This window comes from Haliotis rufescens, unplaced genomic scaffold, assembly GCF_023055435.1.
Source record: "Haliotis rufescens isolate VD_foot unplaced genomic scaffold, xgHalRufe1.0.p SCAF_9, whole genome shotgun sequence".
NCBI classification, from domain to species: domain Eukaryota; kingdom Metazoa; phylum Mollusca; class Gastropoda; order Lepetellida; family Haliotidae; genus Haliotis; species Haliotis rufescens.
In genome coordinates this window covers 6347421-6369660 of record NW_025964383.1, presented here as the reverse complement: position 1 = coordinate 6369660, position 22240 = coordinate 6347421, and the positions used below count along the sequence as shown (strand labels likewise).

The following is a 22240-nucleotide window of genomic DNA, read 5'->3' as shown; positions in this document are numbered from 1 at the left end:
TTGAACTACCGGTGACATGGCTAGAACACGCATGTTAGCCACGGAGGACGTCTAAATAAGGGGTGAGGGAAGTCAGGTGTATTCCTAGAACTCAGGGATATTCTTAGAATGCAAGTCCAAAAAGAAGATATCCTGATGGTCACTGCATTGACAACATGGGGGATTGCAGACGAGGTGCTACTGGTCAGGAGGTATAACCTTATTAGGAACATTGTCAGGAATGTGAGATATGTTGAGGAAAGATATATATGATTGTGAACCAGCCGAGCTGGGGAAGTTGAGACTGAGAGTCAGAGCTACAAGTTGTAACTGTGTCTCAATAAAGTTGTTGTCGACCCTCAGACGGACTTGTGTCGTATATCGAAGGAGACAAGAAGAAGTATCCCCTAGAACACAATCTTCTACGGCGGATAATAGGTTTAGAATTTAGGGTGTATTGGCAGCTTGTTTGTTGTACTTTTATTTTCACATGCGGCCAAGTAGGCCTGTTTTGATTAGATATATGCCTAGTGCTTTAAATGTTTGTAAGTCATTTAGATGGTTGCTAGTGTCATTTGATTGTTGCATTGTGGATTGGAGTGTTGTTCTGTGTTGCTGGTAATGTGTGCAATATAATAATATAATATTACGTGTTCAGGCGTTTCTTTTAAGTTGCAGTGTGGGCATTTACTGGTTTGGTGTTTTTTTTCAATTTGGTGTAGGTGGGAGTTTAACTTAGTTTGGCCTGTTTGTAGTTTAGGTATTACTCTGTCAATTTTTTTGGTTTTATGATGGATTTTTTTTTTTTGAGTGGCTTTTGAAGCAGGTGTTTTAGTTTGCAGTCAGATTTCTGATAGTTACTTTGCCACTTTTGGAAGATTTTCTCCTTTGTGATACTTTTAATTTGTTTTTTTTACATTGGTAGGTTGATGCTTGCTTCTTCCAATTTTAGTGCCGACTTGGCTGCTTTGTCTGCCTGTTCGTTGCCAAACACTCCAACGTGGGCAGGGATCCAAACTATTTCTATGTCTTCACCTAGTTTATGTAGATTGTTGGCGCTTTTAATTATCTGTTGTATTAGATTTGGGCGTTTTTTTGTGTTTTTGTTTTTTATGGCCTGGAGCCCACTTAATGAGTCTGAAAGGATTAGGGTTTTTTGGTGTTTATTTATTTGATCGCTGTGCAGGGCTGTTACTATCTCCATTAATCCGGCTGTGAAAATTGATTGATTATTTGGGAGTCTATATGATTGTGTTTCTTTTTGGGGTTTATTAATATGGATGCCGAATCCTGTGCGTTTGGAGCCCGGGTCAAAGGACCCGTCTGTGTAAATGTGACCCCAATTTGGCAATTTTTCGTGAATGTATGCTAATGTGATGGATTTAGCGGTATTTGGATCAGTTTCTTTATTTAGTCTGGTGGAGAGAGATATGTAGATTTGGGGGGTTTGGAGTTTGGGTGTGAAGGTGTTACTTGAGGCTGTGTTTAACTGTAAATTATTTAGGTTGTGTATATTTATTATGCGTTGAGAGATTGGTGTTTAATTTAGGGTTTATGCGAGCTAGAGCTTGGAATCTGGGGCTTATGTTAGTTTTAAGGATCTGTTGGATTTGTTGGTTTTGTTGGGTTGAGGCCCAGTAATTTATTGTTAGACGTTCTCGGCGTAGATCCAGGGGTATTTCGCCTGTTAGTGCCTGTAGCGATATGCGCGGTGTGCCATGCTGAGTGCGTGTGATTATCCTGAGTGCTTGATATTGAATTGAGTTTAGTTTATCGCTTAATGGGGAGTTTAAGGTGTTGTATATTTCAGGTTTGTATGGTTCAGGTGCCACTGTTCATGTTACCGGCATGCACTGCGAGGACGTAGGCTGGTTCAGGTGCCACTGTTCATGTTACCGGCATGCACTGCGAGGACGTAGGCTGGTTCGGGTGCCCCTGTTCATGTTACCGGCATGCACTGCGAGGACGTAGGCTGGTTCAGGTGCCACTGTTCATGTTACCGGCATGCACTGCGAGGACGTAGGCTGGTTCGGGTGCCCCTGTTCATGTTACCGGCATGCACTGCGAGGACGTAGGCTGGTTCAGGTGCCACTGTTCATGTTACCGGCATGCACTGCGAGGACGTAGGCTGGTTCAGGTGCCACTGTTCATGTTACCACCATGCACTGCGAGGACGTAGGCTGGTTCAGGTGCCACTGTTCATGTTACCGGCATGCACTGCGAGGACGTAGGCTGGTTCAGGTGCCACTGTTCATGTTACCACCATGCACTGCGATGAAGCAGCCTGATTCGGGTGCCACTTGTAAATTGTGTTTTCACAATAATTTACCATATACCTTGACAAAGTTCCTTTGTCAAGTGGTATACATCTCAATTAGGTAATTATGGTAATGGTTCTCAGACAACCCTGCGTTGATTTTTTTTTGTAGAATATGTAAACAGTTTCCGAGTTATGCTCTTGCTAAGGAAACATTCGTAAAAACTCCCAAACTATCAAAAGGCAGCAGTTTACCTCTAGACCTATTAATAAGTTTGGAAGAAATATTGTACGGTTTTCAAGATCTGTGCCAAGTTTGGTGATTTTCAGTGTAAGTCAAAGTCGTTGCCATGGAAACTCGAAAAAACTTCTTTTTTTAAATCCCAGACTATCAAAAGACACCAGTTCACCACTAGACCTATCTATGTGCCAAGTTTGGTGAAGAAATATCGTACGGTTTTGAAGATCTGCTCCTGAAACGAGCACAACTGCCATTTTCAGTCTAAGTCAAAGTCGTTGCCATGGAAACTCGAATTATTTTTTTGGTTTAAATCCCAAACTATCAAAAGGCACCAGTTCACCACTAGACCTATCTATGTGCCAAGTTTGGTAAAGATATCTCTCATGGTTTTTGTGTTCTGCTCGGGAAATGAAATGTGACGGAAGGATGGAAGGACGGCCCCAATTCCTATATTCCCCTTCCACTTCGTGGCGGGGGATAATTACAGCATCTATATACCTATGATTGTGGTAACGAGACAGACGTGGCCAGGTAGCATATCAGAGACGTCAGAGAGCCAACCTGCCTAGCCGCTGTCCGAGGGTCAAGTTCGACCAACAGAAAGTATTCTAACTTTAACTACCAGTCAAATCACTGACCAGCGGCCACGTATCAACAACGTTACCACTCTGGTCAGTCTGCAGTATCCCGTACCTCAGCCACACGTGAAAATATCGCCTTCACCCCCCCCCCCCCCCCCCCCCCCCCCCCCGTCACTCGTCTGTTGACGTCCTTTTTACGTGAGTTCCCCATTGACAAGGCAAAATAATGACAGATGGTCATTTATGGAGTTAATATCACTTCTTGCTGGGTTTTTTTATTCTCTCGAAAATATTTCGTTATAAACTGTAAATTTCCGATTTAATTCGTCAATGGAGACTGTTGGTTTCGTCAATCGAGACTGTTGGTTTCGCAACGCCCCATTTTTGTTACCTGACCAGCGTTTATTTTTTCGCTTCTAACAGTGGTCTCGTAGTTTGCAAGAATATTTTTGTTACAGTTGACTTTGTGTATCATCACATCTGAATGTATGATAAAGAATTTTCGTGACCCTGAATATTTATTTATATTTTTGGTCATATTTTGCAAACGCGAAACCACCTATTAAGTCGCAAATACAAGGGTTGGTGAACCGTCCCTGTCTGTTACGTAGGCAGAATTACGTTTCAAGGTTTCACATTTGGAATGAAATAATTTTATTTTCCGGTAGACACCTACACAAAAAGGTATTTAAGAAATAGGATATTCCATATGTCGAGTGAAATATCATGTTTCTCTTATCTCGTGACGGGGGGAAAGGAGATAAGTCACTCGTACATACTTTGCAAATTATAGAAACATTGTAATCAACTCGATTTGTTTTTCCAAACCTCATCAAATAAAAGTGCATACGTCGCGGCACAGGCCATACTTAATAGTTACAGTTAACAGTCACTTACCACACTTCAAATTTAACGAATGCACTTCCATCCCAGAATAATCAATGGTTTGTCGCTGAAATATAATTCTCATTAGGACCAGACAAAATTTCATACACATGAAATAGTCAAAATGATGAGATAATGTGTTGTTGGCAAATACGCCATCAATGAAATAAAAAACAATAAAGAGAGAGAGAGAGAGTAGGGAGAGAGAAAAGACAAGACTGATACGAAAACAACACACAAATGTGAGGTAGTTTATTCTTGTACTATAATACTTCAGTTATAACATCGCGTGTCAGCTTAATGCGGCAGGAAAGTCTAAAGTCTAAGACATTATTCAACTTGGTGAAGCCAACGAGCACGGGTATGGTGGTGACACATTAAGAAACAAACAGAATCCGATCATAGGTTTCTGGCACACCCAAGGGAAGCCAATCTGCACAGGAAATTCCGCTTGTTAGACGACGGGGGTCGTACCTGACTTGGTACAATAAAGGATGGGTTGTGTTTTTGGCTTGCATCGAACACTTAAACACTGCCGCTTTGCTTCTCTCAGAAAGGCACATCTTGACATTGCCGTACACAATACAGCAGATGCAAAGCTACTTCATCTACATGATTTTCTGATTGACGAACATCTCAACATTAGCGATCTTCTCTAATGTTACATTGTCAATCCTGTCTGACACACTTTTTATTCAGTCCCATTGGGTTCTCAGCAACCTTTGTCATCGCCATCTTTATATTGTTCTGCCCCGGCCAACAGACGGTTGCTGAGCTCTGCATTGCTGTCTTCATTTGTACCGTTAGATTTCTGTTCTGATAATAAATGGTGATCATTTTCAGACTTGTCATCAGAGTCGACACAGTCATCCTGATCATCACTGGTGCTGAGGTTGATTGGGAGGCCAGTCCTCTTTTTGAACACTGGGATAGCGATAGAAAGAGCACTGCCAAGCACAAGAAAAGCACCTGTAACAGTCGAAAATTCATTAGTGAGTGAGTGAGTTGGGTTTAACGCCGCTTTTATTATACAGTATTCAAGTTGTATCACGGCGTGTCAGCTTAATGTGGGAGGAAAGCCCGAAGTGATGCAGGTCTCAGACGTTTACCACTTCGGTGAAACAAATCTACTACAAGCTCACATAAGCAAACATTATTCATTTCCAATGATACATTGCAATATAATCTTAAAAATCATTATCGAATGCTTTATGTTGTTTACCATTATGATTATCATCAAGAAGTGAGGTACAGTAATCCTCCCCATCTAGTGTGTGCTCAGCAGCAGGCGACAACAGTAAAGTTCTTATTCGCCTTTTAGACAACTTGGGTTTACGTGGGTATTTAGCTGCTCTGGAATCCCCACGCGTCCTATTAAGGGGCACCACATGAACATGCAATTAAAACCTAGTTACCAAACTCAGCTTAACATATAACTTAAAAGATCAATATAAGTAAATAAATGTCATCGTCCCCAGAACGTTACAGGTTGCATTCCTATTTGTACAAACCTGCCAGAAAATAGCATAAATCATAGCGTCCAGTTGCCTCCAACACCAAACCTACAATACAAGAAATACGACATTTGAGAGAGCCATGCTGAAGTATATTTCCATGTGTTCCCTGGCGTTGTTAAATCACACAAGTCACTCCAACACCAAACCTACATGTACAATACAAGATTTCTAAGGATAGTGATGTTTAGGCCAATGAGAGACCATCGAGGGATGTTATCACCGCTCCTGACCAACATTGCTCCTGATCCGGGGTAGAATAGGTCTTCAGCAACCAATGCTTGTCGTAAATAGCGACTATGCTTGCCGTAAAAAGCGACTTTGCTTGTTGTAAGAGGCAACTAACAGGATCGGGTGGTCAGGCTCGCTGACTAAGTTGATGCATGTCATCGATCCCAATTGCGTGGATCGATGTTCATGATGTAAATCACTGGATTGTCTGGTCCAAACTCGATTATTTACAGACCACCGTCATAAAGCTGGAATATTGCTGAGTGCAGCGTAAAACAACAAAGCAAACCAAAAAATACAACCTATGATGTTGTTTGTTTTTTAAAACAGGGCTTTAAACAGACTTGGGATGACTAAGTCATCTGTATGAAGATAGAATATCACGCATTATAATTACTTATGTCTTGTAATGAATACTACTGAATGTAGACTGGAATGTTGGTTGTAGGATGCAGCCAGCCACATGCCAGACATATTGGTTGGTTTGTCGTTTTACGCCGCACACAGCAACACTCCAGCTATATGACAGTGGCCGGTGACTTGGTTGATTCATGTCATCCTATCCCAATTGCGTGGATCGATGCTCATGACATCAATCACTTGATTTTCTGGTCCAGAAACCATTATTTACAGACCGCTGTCATATAGCTGAGACATTGGTTCGAGCGACGTTTAACAGCAAACCAACATTCCAACGATCCTGCACACACAAACCTTGACCTTTGATCAAATTAATCGGTTTCCTGGATATCCCAAAGCAAACAGATTTATCTAAGTGTGTTACAGTAACACATAAATTATGCTGGCTCGTTACTCCATGGCCTTAGACTCAAACAAATGATGCAGATCGTGCCCTTCGACTTTCACTTGGCATTACATTCCTACATCAAACAAATAGTGAATTATTCACCCAAAGAAAGTTTACGTTTTGCAACAAGTTTTTTTTAATTGATTTTAATTGTGGGGTTTCTGAACAATACATTACTTGACACGCTTTCATTGCTACACGCGAAAATTTATACTCCTTATGCAACACATTGCATGTTCACCTATCTACTTCTTGCCACTTTTTTAATTATTTTTTGTTTGTTTATTCGAGTCTGGACCAGACAATCCTGTTATTGACACCATGAGCATCGAACTGTGTAATTGGTATACGATGACATGCATCAACTAAGTCAGCGAGTACACTAGAGCCTGGCCATCCTATCTCGTTAGTCGTCTCATAGGAATATTAAATCTTCACGGGTCTATCCTTGATAGAGTGGTATAAGAGACGGTTATCGAAAAAAAATAATTGTCCCCGAAAATTCTTAAAACATGTAATAATGGTCGGTCAAAATTCAAATGGTCGGTGATGAACTATATACATTTCAACTATGTTGTTTCAATCATACACCTACACACAAATATCGGTTGAGTGTGACATTTAATAAAGTTCATGTGTACTTGCCCGCAAATGGAGGTCCTAAAAAGAGTCCAACTCCAGCAAACATGTTATTCAGCCCATACCCTGCTGCAAGCCGTTTTACACCAACAAGATCTACTAAAATGGGATTGAGAAGAGCCATTGGACCACCTCCATATAGTCCGTAAAGTGCACATACTATAATTTGAAGTTTAAATGAACTGGAAAAAACAGGAATCAGCATGATATTGACACCAGCTAAACCCAACATCCCCGTATGTAGAAGCAGAGTTCCAATGTCGGGATTATTCCCGGCTAACCCTGTCAGTATCCGGGCTATGGTGCTGCTTATGCCCATCGCAGTGAATAACATGGCGGCGTTTTGGGGCGATGTTCCCTTTGACTCAGCATAGTTCGGCAGGTGGACTTGAAATGCTGATTCTCCAAAAGACCATAGCGCATATGATGACACATATAACATAAATCCGTAGCGAGAGAATAAATCACAGAATTCACGTAACAGATTCCTCAGCTTTGTGAAAGGCTTGCTTTCCTCTCCTCGCTCACGATTATTTTGTGCAGACACATCGCCCCCTGTGGCCTCATGCTTTGGAGGTCTCATGAGCATCCCCCCAACACAAGCGTGCGATCCTAAAGCACCCAGAAGGAGGAACATGCCATTCAACCCATAGGTGTCAAAGAGGAATCTCACAAGAGGGGCTCCAGCCAGCATGCCTAACCCAGCCCCTGACACCAGAATCCCAGCAGCCAGTGGTCGAAGCTTTTCAAAATAATACCCCACAGCTACAGATGCTGCTGTTGTTATGCATCCAATCCCAAAACCTGAAACAAATTGTTATAACCAGGTTTACTAAAAATTGTATTTTGACCATCACGCAGTATTAAATAGTAAATAATGACCCTCCTATCTTTAGGTCATTGTTTGCTATGGACCTTTTTACATGTATAAATATGTCGACTGTTATAATAAAAAAAATACAGTAAACAGTTAAGATACCACTCATTTCGAGGTTTGATGTTAACAATGTTTTCCCCGGGTGCGCTAAACGGAAACCAGCGAGGAATCTACAAATCATTGCATATGTGTATTTATAGTTAAACCCCACCTTGACATGTAATGAAAATCCCACATCTCATCGATCAATAGTCATTATAAAGGTCAATAGGGAAGGGGTAGTGATACTGCCAACTTTCAAGTATAACATGTCACTGCACTTCCGCGTTCTGGAATGAAGGGATTATCTAAATGGAAAAGTCAAATGTGGAAATCGGAAGTGTAATATCATTGCATCAAAATGATACGAACATGCACCATTTATTTGGACTCTGCAAAAAAAAGAAATCCAAAGTGTTTTTATATGTATATTTAATATATCATATAAATATTCAACAGATGGTAATCGAATGTTCAAAGATACCACACATCATTGTCATTGACCCAGGTTCCATATGACACACATGGAACAGCAGATTTTCAAGGTGAAGATCATCTGTTCTCAATATCGTGTATGGCCACCATTAGAGTGCAAACCTGACTGGCATCGTCTTCCCATGGAAGCAACCTGATCCCGAATGTGGCGAATGTTCACCCACTCTGCCGGAGGTTCTGGGGTTCTGCGGTTGTTGCGGACGTGCTCGCAGTCGTTGATCCAGTGCATCCCATAAATGTTCGATTGGGTTTAAATCTGGAGACCTGGAGGGCCATGGCAGGACCTGGATGTTGTGATTCCTGAAAAAGGCTGTTGTCAGTCTTGCCGTGTGAGAACGGCCGTTGTCTTGTTGGAAAATGACGTTCGGTTGCTGCATAATGGGAAGGACGTGTGGCCGAAGAATCTCATGCGTGTAACGTTGTGCCGTTAAATTCCCCAGAACTTGCACCAAATCTGTTCTACCAGTGTAGGAGATGGCTGACCACATCATCACACTACCATCACTAAATCCGTCCACTTCCTGTATGTGGCTATACTCTGTAAACTTGACACTATTGACGTCGCAGCCGACGATGCAGGTCCGTCAAAATGACACCTCAAACTGGTCGTCTAGCGCGAATACCTCACTGTCTGGGCCGATATGTGACCGTGGTGGTTCTTTCACGTGATTTATAAGTGACGTAGCCGTATGAATCTGTCCAGTGCTCTTGTAGTGATACGTGGTCTACCGCATCTGAGAAGGTCACGTGTTGTTCCGCGTGTCTGATAACCTTAGTGAGTGAGTGAGTATGGTTTTACGCAGCTTTTAGCAATATTCCAGCAATATCACGGCGGGGGACACCAGAAAACGGCTTCACACATTGTACCCATGTCGGGAATCGAACCCGGGTCTTCGACGTGACGAGAGAACGCTTTAACTACTAGGCTACCCGGCCGCCCCTGTCTGATAACGGTTCCACAGTTTTGTAAATGGTGCTTGGTGTTCCATGGATATTTCTCCTGTTTGCAGTCGGCCGATGGCGTTGTTGCGTCAGTCGTGGCATGTTTTCGCTGTTCACTTTCTTGTCAGATTGTGCAAATGAAAACCCAACGTTTTTAAAGCCAAGCGATGTTGGACGTGCATTTCATGTAGGTGTATTTTGGTGCCAGGCTCTCGCGTGGTTGGCTTTTTGCGATTTTTCCATCTTTTCACCAAATTTCTGCAGTGCCTCATTCTTTCCACCAAAATCAATCCCAATCCATGCAGAAAGAAGAGTCTGCCACTAACGTGGCTATATCCCCCGCCCCTGTTGCAGAATTTATGACATAATTAAACGGTTTATGAGTAATGCTCCGGAAACGAACCCTACCCTCACAGAACCTAAGTCCATCTTGTTGCCATGGAAACGTAAAAAAAATTTTTTCTAAAATTTCTAAATAGCAAAAGGCACCAGTTCAGCATGTACCTGACAGACCTGCAAAGTTTGATGAAAAAATATTAAACGGTTTATGAGTTATGCTCCGGAAACGAACCCTACCCTCACAGAACCTAAGTCCTTCTTGTTGCCATGGAAACGTAAAAAAAAAAAATTTCTAAACTTTCTAAATAGCAAAAGGCACCAGTTCAGCATGTACCTGACAGACCTGCAAAGTTTGATGAAAAAATATTAAACGGTTTATGAGTTATGCTCCGGAAACGAACCCTACCCACACAGAACCTAAGTCCATCTTGTTGCCATGGAAACGTAAAAAAGAAAATTCTAAAATTTCTAAATAGCAAAAGGCACCAGTTCAGCATGTACCTGACAGACCTGCAAAGTTTGATGAAAAAATATTAAACGGTTTATGAGTTATGCTCCGGAAACGAACCCTACCCTCACAGAACCTAAGTCCTTCTTGTTGCCATGGAAACGTAAAAAAAAAAAAATCAAAAATTTCTAAATAGCAAAAGGCACCAGTTCAGCATGTACCTGACCAACCTGCAAAGTTTGATGAAAAAATATTGAACGGTTTATGAGTTATGCTCCGGAAACGAACCCTACCCTCACAGAACCTAAGTCCATCTTGTTGCCATGGAAACGTAAAAAATATAAATTTCTAAAATTTCTAAATAGCAAAAGGAACCAGTTCAGCATGTACCTGACAGACCTGCAAAGTTTGATGAAAAAATATTGAACGGTTTATGAGTTATGCTTCGGTAACGAACCCTACCCTCACAGAACCTAAGTCCATCTTGTTGCCATGGAAACGTTAAAAATAAAAATTTATAAAATTCCTAAATAGCAAGAGGCACCAGTTCAGTATGTGCCTAGTAGACATGCAAAGTTTTGTAAGAAAGTATTTAATGGTTTTTGAGTTACGCTCCAGAAACGAACAACACCCTTATAGAACCTAAGTCCAACTTGTTGCCATGGAAGCGTAAAAAATACAAATTTATAAAACTCCTAAATAGCAAAAGGCACCAGTTCAGTATGTGTCTGGTAAACATGCAAAGTTTAATAAGAAATTATTTAACGGTTTTTTTAAGTTACGCTCCGGAAACGAACAGCACCATTATAGAACCTTAGTCGAACTTCTTGCCATGGAAACGTAAAAAATAAAAATTTATAAAATTCCTAAATAGCAAAAGGCACCAGCTCAGCATGAGTCTGATGGACATGCAAAGTTTCGTAGAGAAATATTTAACGGTTTCTGAGTTATGCTCCGGAAACGATTTCGGGACGCACACACGCACGCACGCACGCACACACACACACGCACACACACGGACGGAACCCATTTCAATATCCCCCGCAAACTTCGTTGGGGCGGGGGATAATGACTAATTCATGTGTGGTATTATTTTTGTATAAATGTCGGCAACACGATTTTACGATTTGACTACTTTTGCGTTTTGATTTTTTTTTTGCAGAGTACAAATAGCGACAGCCGAGCGAGACGATGGGTTGGTAGGTTGGTTGTTTAACGCGGCACTCAGCAATATTCCAGCTATATGAGAGGTCTGTAAATAATCGAGTCTGGACCAGAAAATCCAGTGATTGACATCATGAGCATCGATCCACGCAATTGGGATACGATACCGAGCGAGACAGAAGATCTTTAGTATGTTGTTGTTTCTTGTTTTATTCTTATTTACATCTATGATGTCACTCATATGTTTCTTTCGCTGTGCAGAGTTGCCTCCCTTGGGCACGCCAGAAACCTCTGATTGTGGGTTCGAATCCCGGTTCGCCCCGATTATGTTTCTAGGTTTGTCAGCACCATACCCGTGCTCGTGGGTTTCACCGAAGTGGTAAACGTCTGAGACCTGCATCACTTCGGGCTTTCCTCCCACATTAAGCTGACACGCCGTGATATAACTGGAATACTGTTAAAAGCGGCGTAAAACCCAACTCACTCACTCACTCATATGTTTCAATTAAACTTACGGAAAAAAGTAACCGTGCTTCATATAAAGAAAACAAATATTCTGAACAGTCAGAACTTGCCACGGGCCTGGTGTCCTCGTCTGATGTCACGTCAGCATTCGGTTGATGCATCTACGGTACAGATACCAAACTGCTACATTAACAGCTTAGACGATTCCTGGGTTGACAAGACTGGGACAGTGTACAGTTCACAGATGAGTCAAGGTTTCATGTGGATAGCTTAGATGGGTGTGCAAGGGTCGACAGGCGTCCAGGAGAAGTTTAGGGGATGGGAGTGTAATGGTATAGGGTCGCATCACAACTCAGCATTGTTGAAACAAATCTAATGACATACGCTAAAGGAAGACATCAATCGAGATCATGTTTTACCCTTTGAGCAAATACAGGGATGTAACGTAACGTTGCCGTAACATATTGCAGGTGATGTAACACAACATTGCTGTACTACGATGGCCGGCTGTTTCTCCAGTCCTCCCCTAACGAAACATGTCTGGCGTGAGATGGACGGACGCCAACAACTGGACCAGAAACGCTAGCTCGCATGGGCCTATCAATGGTGGACATTTGGGTTGTGTTCAATCATCGAGTAACTCGGGAGTTTTCAATGCGCCGCCGCTGCCTCGCCTGTGTCAAGGCAAATGGTGGTCACACCCCATACTGACATTGTTAATTAAGTTTACACCACCCCTTCTCTAGGGCGTGTCTCCCTGTCTCCTGTTACCAGGAATGGGTTTTGTCAGTGTATTTCTTGTGATAAACCCTTCATGAGACGAAGCATTATGTTTCTATTTTCAATAACATCCCATTTACACCACTTTATATGAAGCACATTTACTTTCTCCCGTTAGTTTTGATTACCTGTAACGGATTCACAGTTTACTAACCTACTTTTTGTGATGCAAATTTCAAACTCCTGGATAAATTCAAAGCCGATGCATAACGAATGTACTTGCTGCAACGAACAAATCGCACAAACTTAAATATTTTCATGTATAACGAATATCATGCATGAAATTATTGTGCAACATATTTGTGTTGTAGCTATTTCCTTCTTAACTTTCGTATTTTAAATCTGCTTAAGAAACGATAAAACATCTTTCCAAGAGTGCAGTTCAGGTGCATCTGGAAGGAACCATCTAAAACCAACATTGACCCATAGAAACACTGTCAACATAATCTGACCTATTGCGCATGATGGCACATCTTCATGATTGACACCCTACACATGTACGTGACTCTTCAATGATTAATATGGTGTATATAGAGATAGTCATCACGTGTGTTGTATATTAATATTACGGTCTCATTCGAATGCAACTTTTGAAATTCTTACACATATCCCATATGATAACATACTCTACTAAATTCAGGCCATATTGAAATTGTGATTCGCAAAGTTGGCAAAAACACCACAGATACTATTATGAAAATTCAATGTCATTAAAACAACACTTGATAATATGCACAGATATGTTTGATGGCCAGTTGAGGAAAGCATTACTTACCTACACAGATTCCATATGATACTATAAGAGAATCAACGTTCCTTGAAAAATACGCAGCCGTGAGACCAACAAGAATACAAAGTCCACCAAAGACGGTTGTCTTCCGACAGCCGATGGCCTTCGTTATGCCGCCTGTGACTGGGCCTGTAAAGAAGAACCCAGCTGTTGTGTTACTACAAGTACGTATTCTATTATAACACAGGTGTTGTTAGCTTTGTGCATGTAAGGTTACTGTCAGTGAATTCCTTGTACGGTATGTATGGGTTAAACGTTGACAATGGCGACCGCTCACATCGCAGTGGGTGAGATAATTACAGAAAGACCAGAAACAATTGATTTCATAATGAGTTGACAAACTGTGTTTTTCATTAGTTAACTTTTCACAATGGCATACGCTGCTTTGCCACACCTGTGAGAGTCAGCGTCCCAAGCAGTGTGGACCCCACCCATGACGTCTTGACCACGCCCTCCTGCATCTGATCGAGGACAGCGGTATTGACCACGCCAGTGGAATAGTACAACACACCACAAACCATGTTAGATATATATCCACAGCCAAGAATCACCCAGGCATACCCACGATCAGCGGAACGCTCAGAGGAGGATTCAGCCATGGTAGACTTCGAGGATCACAATGTTTAGCTTTCCCCTCACGTGTGTCAGGACATGCCAGACCAGTCAGACTGAAAATGATAACACACGGCACATGATCAAGCACACAAAACTTACATTATCCTCACAACACGAGTCTTGTGCTCTTCCACTGGTGGTGAAACCAGGGACCTCAGTTATTGATACCTCTTGGGTCTACCACATACATTTAAGTCTTCGTCAAAACACAGTTAACAAGGGACATACGACGGCGCAAGTCCTACTTTCAAGCGGTAGTTCTATACAGGTCGAGGAAACATATACTCCAGTTACATGAAGAGAGAGGATGAAAAAGGATATGCTGTGTGAACGCAGAAAAAGTCAATAAATAGCCAACGAAATAGACACAAGTACACAGCATAGACCATATATTCACAACCTACACATGTACACAGCATAGACCATACATTCACAACCTACACATGTACACAGCATAGACCATACATTCACAACCTAGACATGTACACAGTATAGACCATACATTCACAACCTACACATGTACACAGCATAGACCATACATTCACAACCTACACATGTACACAGCATAGAACATACATTCACAACCTAGACATGTACACAGTATAGACAACACATTCACAACCTACACATGTACACAGCATAGACCACACATCCTCTACCTACACATGTAAACAGCATAGACAACACATTCACTACCTATACATGTACACAACATAGACCATACATTCACAACCTAGACATGTAAACAGCATAGACAACACATTCACTACCTACACATGTACACAGCATAGACCACACATCCTCTACCTACACATGTAAACAGCATAGACAACACATTCACTACCTATACATGTACACAACATAGACCATTCATCCTCTACCTACACATGTAAACCGCATAGACCACACATTCATCACACACACACACACACACACACACACACACACACACACACACACACACCAGACAGAAGATATCAATAAATTAATCTTTCCAAATAAACATGGTTCTTCACTCAAACATTTAATGTACCAGTGAAGCCAGAGAAATATGACTATTTTGCATTAAATATATGTACTTATCCAAAAAGGTTTTACTTGTAAAAGAGTTATTTGACGCAGTTGCTTGTGTAAGGACATCACCCATCATTGCTGAGCAAATCAAACAGTCAACTGTAAAGTGAGTCAAGCGGCATAGGTGGCTTAGATTGTCTTCCAGTGTCTGTACCTACAGGCATGACCCGTGAACATCCGGGTACAATAGGTCTTCAGCAACCCATGCTTGCTGTAAAAGGCGACTATGCTTGTCGTAAGGGGCGACTAACGGGATCGGGTGGTCAGGATCGCTGACTTGGTTGATGCATGTCATCGATCCCAACTGCATTCGATTATTTACAGCCCGCCTAATATAGCCAGAATGTTGCTGAGTGTGGTGTTAAACAACAAACAAACAAACAAACCTTCAGGCAGGCTACTGACACGTAATCTACTGAAGGATTTGCGGTGGTGTCAGGACATTATTCTGGTTACACTTGGTTCTTTACACAGATCTGTTTTTAAACATGCGGTAATACCGAAGCTTTTTACCATTTACAGAATTCCCATTATCATTCCACATATTGCTGAACCAATTCTGCTCATCTAGGATAAATAACTTCTTTTCGTGAATCTGGAGCATTGATTCGACATCCTTCCCTGTAGTCTGTGTAGTAATAACCTCATTCAAACCCATTGACTACTGAGCTTTTGCACCTTGCGGAGTCTGGTCTTTGGTGAAATAGGTATAGCTTCAGCCATAATCTGTATACCTCTAAGCGTGGGTTTGTGACACAACCCATATCTCGTCGCGTTGATGTATTTGATGTGTTAGCACTTGCACCGAGAAATAAAAACATGGCCTTACAAACAAACTCATCCCCAAGTGACATTACCAAATGACAAGGGTCAAAGGTTATCCATACCTATTGGGCTAAGGATGGAGTTCAGGGTAACATACCCGGCAACATTGGATGTGTTCAGACCAATATAATATACCTAAAAAACTGCATTCCTGTGCATAATAATGAAAATTAATTAATCGAAAACAATAATATATGTGTATTAGTTTCCATTTATAACCATTTTAGCCATTTGAATTACGAAAAAAATATTAATATTGAAAATAAAAGTGCTTTCATAAACTAGCGCTTGCTATAAAATGCGCCGCCGCAGCCTATATTTAGTAAACAAATATTAAACACTCTCAACATCGCTGGGCTCATTCAATGGCATTATTAGTCCAGGCAATCTAGGCCATTTTTTCACTAAACTTGGAACAAATTGCAACAGAATTTATTTTACCATAATGCATTTCTACAAGGTCCCGAAAACAACATACTAAAAGTCCCAAGCAATCCCAGTTTGGGAAATATGTCTAATTTCCATAATCAAATATGGCCACCAATTATCAATATATCTTGCATATGTCAGATGAGGGTCCATTTTTGATGAAAAAAAACATGTGTTGTATTGCGAAATAACCATATTATGTTTCTAAAAAGATATTCACAACAACTGAACATTTTCGACAATTAACAAATCTGCAAAAATTCAAGATGGCCGCCAATTTCAAGATGGCCGCCAAGTTTCCTAAATGTGTGTTGACACTGTTGAATCGTTTATCTCTAAAACAGTGTGCTACGACTAATATGCATTTAACTTGGCACACTAACTCACTGAAGTATAGTTAACACTTTTAGATAAAAAATTCCGTCACCAGAGCCCCCTGGTGTCCCAACATTCCAAGATGGCCGCCTAGAGTTTAATGGCTAGACATAGAATGTCAAGACACTGTTGGTCTCTGATGACATATTTGAGTGATTTGAAGTTCTACATTGGGGTAAACAGACCCAAGGATATATGTAGAATACTCAATCATTTGAATAAATCCAATATGACCACGAAATATCAATATTTATCTCCTAAATGACATGTTTTGGCGAGTTTAGATATCAATGTTGATTGTTATTGTCTGAATCTACTTATTAACATGACAATAAAGGCTATAACAAGTTTTGTTTTCATTCCTGTAAATACTTGTTGGAAACAAGGATGACCTATATGAGGTCCTCTCAGAATTTACCCCAAACCAGTTGTTTCACAAGAAGTCGATGAGTTATCTCCCTTGTAGTTCATTTGCTGAAATTCAATATAACCACCAAATGCCAATATTTGAATATAAATCTGAAACTTCATATTCACTGCGCATTCCGTCACATGATTGTGTGATCCATGAACATTATTACGTGATGAACAGTGGAAAAAATGTCACAGTGAATGCTGCAGCTTGACGTTGCAGGGTCATTATATACATGTACCTCGAAAGTCTCAACAGGTTTGTCATACCCCAAGAAGTCTGGTAACTGTTTTATTGGTACGGCTTGTACCATGGTATTTCCTGCACACAACATTGCAAGTGAGACCATATTTCCGACAAGTGCATCTTCGCGTGTTACAGTCTTTCTTTGAAATTACAGCAGATAATATCAAGGAGCGCTGAAGGTGCTGCAGTCTGATCTGACTGTGTTGATAAGCAATGTCCATCTGTCCTCTGCCATCCCCGCTCAAATGGATTCACATTGGACCCTTTCCACTCCTTTATCAGGTAGACATGGGGGCTGTGGTATCTTGCGACTGCAGAGGTTGCTGGCTGTGCATGTGATCAATTACTCGCCCAAAAATCCCAATTACTCTCCCCCAAATCGCTTGTATCATTAGCTATGCAGTCCTTCCACCTTATATCGGCCATATAAAGACATATGTTCACCTGCTTCGGTGATGACTTTTTCATCCCCAGTTTCCCTGTTTGGCTGAAATGTTTAGCCTGATGGCAGAACAAGGCATCATTCATGATTTTCTTCACTGCTAGACCCTTTCCTAAGCCACACAGTCGAGAAGTGGTGCCAAGAATTGCATGTAAAAAGAGCACATGCTCACATACATCACTGCCCAGCAGCCGCTTTGATTGATCATGCACCAAATCCTGTTCCTTCTTGAAGCTTGCTTGGGTTCTGGTGCCAGAAACGTTATGTGCTTCCTTTTCAACATGATGAGGAAGGAGGATAAGCAAATCTGTGTCATCTCCCACCAGGACCGTGTCTGTTTTTCTTGCAGATGTGACAGCGTCTTGTTTTGCCAGCTTCTCCAGTTTGTCACCCAGATAGGCAATAAAACGCTGTTTGATTTTTGCTTTGTTCAAGAATTATTCCTTCTACGATCGAATGACCATTTCGCCCGTGAAATAGTCTGTCTTACCAGAACAGGCCCCTGTTCTTCTCATGTGTGTGGCATCTTTCGTTGAAAGCCATGAAGCCATTGGCCATACAAGACAATGTAAGCAGCATATTTCTGCACAACATATAGATGGTATATACACTGTAGTTCAAATACGTGATATAACGTAGAACCTCTTGGTCGGGGTAGCCCATGAAGTATAGCACTACCATCAAGAATGTACTGGACATTTCCAAGTTCTTGTTGTTTAACTTGGAGGGTTTTCCAGATAGCATCAGCAAGGGTTGCCTTCCTGGCCTGCAGATAATTCAAACAATGCTGGCGGGTGACTACAGAGTTCTTACTTGAACAGTGCTGGTAGTTCAAGTAAGAACAGTACTGTAGTGGAGTGACAGTTTATTTCACAGGAAATGGTCATTCGATCGAAGAAGGAAGCATTCATGAACAACGCAAAACACAAACAGCACTTTATTGCACGTCTGGGTGACTAACTGGATAGATCTGGTGCACTTCTGTACATACAAAACAGGCGAACATTAACTTGTGCCTTTATGTGATGTTAGGAGGAAGGACTGGATAGCTTAAGGCACAAGTGATTTTGTGAGAAGGTGACAAAGAACCTACCACATGTAAGCCACCAACACTGCCGCCATTGCAACCTCTGTAGCCACAGCCCGCCATGTCCACTACCAGATAATGGAGTGGAAAGGATTCAATATGAATCCATCAGGGTGGGGATGGCACAGGATAGATGGACGTTGATTACTAATACAGACAGATCAGCCTGCAACACTTTCAGCAGTCCTGGACATCATCTGCTGTAATTGCAAATGGGACTGTAAAGCAAGAGTGAGTGACTGAGTTGGGTTTAACGCCGCTTTTAACAGTATTCCAGTTATATCGCGGCGTGTCAGCTTAATGTGGGAGGAAAGCCCAAAGTGATGCAGGTCTTAGACGTTTACCACTTCGGTGAAACCCACGAGTACGGGTATGGTGCTGACAAACCTAGAAACATAATTGGGGCGAACCGGGATTCGAACCCACAATCATAGGTTTCTGGCACGACCAAAGGACGCAACTCTGCACAACGAATCGCGGCGTCTCCGGCGACTGGGCCACCCGTGCCCCCCTGTAAAACAAGAACAAGCACTTACCAGAAATATGGTCTCATTTAAGTGTTGTGTGCGGGGAATGCCATTGTACAAGCTGATGATGTTCATGAATCACACAATCATGTAACGAAAAGAGCAGTGGATCAAACGTTTTCAGATTTATATTCAAATATTGGTATTTGGTGGCTGCAATGGATTTCCACAAATGAACTACAAGGGAGATAACTAATCGATTCTAGTGAAACAACTGGTTTGGGGTAAATTCTGAGAGGACCTCATATAGGTCATCCTTGTTTCCAACAAGTATTTACAGGAATGAAAACAAAACTTGTTATAGCCTTTATTGTCATGTTAATAAGTAGATTCAGACAATAACAATCAACATTGATATCTAAACTCGCCAAAACATGTCATTTAGGAGATAAATATTGATATTTCGTGGTCATATTGGATTTATTCAAATGATTGAGTATTCTACATATATCCTTGGGTCTGTTTACCCCAATGTAGAACTTCAAATCACTTAAATATGTCATCAGAGACCAACAGTGTCTTGATATTCTATGTCTAGCCATTAAACTCTAGGCGGCCATCTTGGAATTTTGGGCCACCAGGGGGCTCTGGTGACGGAATTTTTTATCTAAAAGTGTTAACTATACTACAATGAGTTAGTGTGCCATGTTATATGCATATAAGTCGTAGCACACTGTTTTAGAGATAAATGATTCAACCTTGTAAACACACATTTAGGAAACTTGGCGGCCATCTTGAAATTGGCGGCCATCTTGAATTTTTGCAGATTTGTTAATTGTCGAAAATGTTCAGTTGTTGTTAATATCTTTTTAGAAACGTAATATGGTTATTTCGCAATACAACACATGTTTTTTTTCACCAAAACATTGACCCTCATCTGACATATGCAAGTTATATTGATTATTTGTGGCCATATTGGATTATGGAAATTAGACATATTTCCCAAACTGGGATTGCTTGGGACTTTTAGTATGTTGTTTTCGGGACCTTGTAGAAATGCATTGTTGTAAAATAAATTCTGTTGCAATTTGTTCCAAGTGAAACCTTATTTTGCCTGGACTATATGTGAAGAGATGGTAGATCACTGGGAGGAGCCCTGGCGTCACGGGGCATTGTTTCGCCGGTGTGACTGGCAACAAAATACTACAAATCAAGTCATAGGGTATCTTTGAAAAGTTAGTGGTATTCTAAAGGTAGGCACAAACATTTTACGTGCACAATACCCCTCTCATTCATGACAGGTTAAATTTCCAGATTATTCCTAAGGAATGTGTACAATGATCTGAGAAGGAAATAACAAGCGCGAAAGAGAAAATGATTTCTGACATAACCTAAGCTTCATTAAATTGGAATGCATTCGTTGGATTATTTTACACTTACAGTGTACCAGTAATTGCATGTTACGATTGTTATAACTCTCCACTGTCGGAGGTTGACTAATTCATGGGGTTTTACAAGTCCATAAACACTCGCACGTGAGCCTTCGAATCTCGCAGATCTCGCACAGCTACGCGATAAGTATCGCTTTGGCTCGCACGGCGGTGATCAGTTTCTAATTATAGCTCTGAGGCCTGTCCCTCGGTATGTGGTCTCTGGCAAGCTCCTCACGGCGATAGTCTGTTCGGGGAGCTCTCTATACTATCGCTGCCACTAGTCAAAACTCCCCACTGTGATAGGTGGCCCCAACAATGCTTGGAGTTGAACTCGCAACCGAATGACCGTTATGATCACAAACAGGTGACGACTGTCGTGACGCCGAATACACTTACCGCTGATAAATTACTTTCTTTGTTTGTCTTTTTAAATTTCTATTTCATTAAAAGTATCATCTTTAATTGATATAGTAAGAATGTAAGGGAGAAGTTGGTTGATTTTCCGTTAGTCTGTAATCTCGAACCAATCTGATTATTAAAACAAAAAAGTAAATTCATCTAGAAAACATGGTCAGTCGTAAACCTTTTCAAAATGAAATATGACTGCATTCTGAAAGACAGAAACAAAAGTATAAACGTCACTAATATGGGGTTAGAGGGCAAATTTCAAGATTCTTGTAATGGCCGCGCCAACACTGGTGGCAGCGATGTTACCGAGAGTGTAACGAAGGTGTCACGCGCTGGGAAGGAGCTTGGGTCTCTGGGTTTTCCAATGGCGTCATTATATACGAGTGATTCCCGGGCTGTTGGAACATGACAACGATCGACAGCCAGTGATGCGTGAAGCCTAATCAGGGTCAGCTGGGGGAGTTGGCGTTTCAAATTAACCAAATAATCTAATTTTATAACCTTCTCATTTCTTGTCAAGAACACAATGAAACACATACATCAGCACACTACCTACCTGTTCAATGACAACGTGAATGGATTCCGGGACTTGACCGAGACGGGTCAACGTTATTATTAGACCGGTTAGCCAGCCCTAGAGCGCTTGCGATCATCGCCGCAGCCGCTATAGGACATGGTTGTGGTCTTGCTGCAGTGCATCAATGCGCCAGCGTAGCATACCCAGGGAACCAGGCTGTGCATCAATTGTTCCTCGCCATACAATACAAAAAAACATTGATGCAGAGCATCAAAGTTCCCCGCCATATGTGATGCCTCACAAACGCATAATTATGATGTTACTGAAAGGCATGATGGAGCATAATTATATTAACCACAAATGACACAACGCTGTTGTGGAAAAAAATATTATTTATTTTGAGTATTGGGAAATACAGTTGATACATTTGCATAGG

At 41.4% G+C, this 22240-nt stretch overlaps 1 protein-coding gene and 1 long non-coding RNA gene across 4 annotated transcripts; one reads left to right on the top strand and one right to left on the bottom strand.

The window, feature by feature from the left end:
- Window positions 1-4178: 4178 nt before the first annotated feature.
- LOC124118717 (monocarboxylate transporter 13-like) lies at window positions 4179-21951 on the bottom strand. 3 transcript variants are annotated; one of them, XM_046480954.2, is made up of 6 exons: window positions 21844-21951; window positions 13869-14142; window positions 13460-13603; window positions 7142-7939; window positions 5455-5505; window positions 4179-4890 (listed from the first exon to the last, which is right to left on the bottom strand). In XM_046480954.2, exons 2-6 carry the CDS (start codon window positions 14071-14073, stop codon window positions 4613-4615), a joined length of 1476 nt encoding a protein of 491 aa, XP_046336910.2. In that variant the 5' UTR covers window positions 14074-14142; window positions 21844-21951; the 3' UTR covers window positions 4179-4612. The 3 variants fall into 3 exon arrangements, with proteins under 3 accessions (XP_046336910.2, XP_046336911.2, XP_046336912.1); XM_046480955.2 differs by having other exon boundaries at window positions 4179-4912; window positions 21844-21950; XM_046480956.2 differs by lacking the exon at window positions 7142-7939 and having other exon boundaries at window positions 4179-4912.
- LOC124118718 lies at window positions 4814-12657 on the top strand. Its single transcript, XR_006858526.2, has 3 exons — window positions 4814-4935; window positions 11438-11628; window positions 12375-12657. It is a non-coding gene; the product is annotated as an uncharacterized LOC124118718 (long non-coding RNA).
- Window positions 21952-22240: the final 289 nt, after the last annotated feature.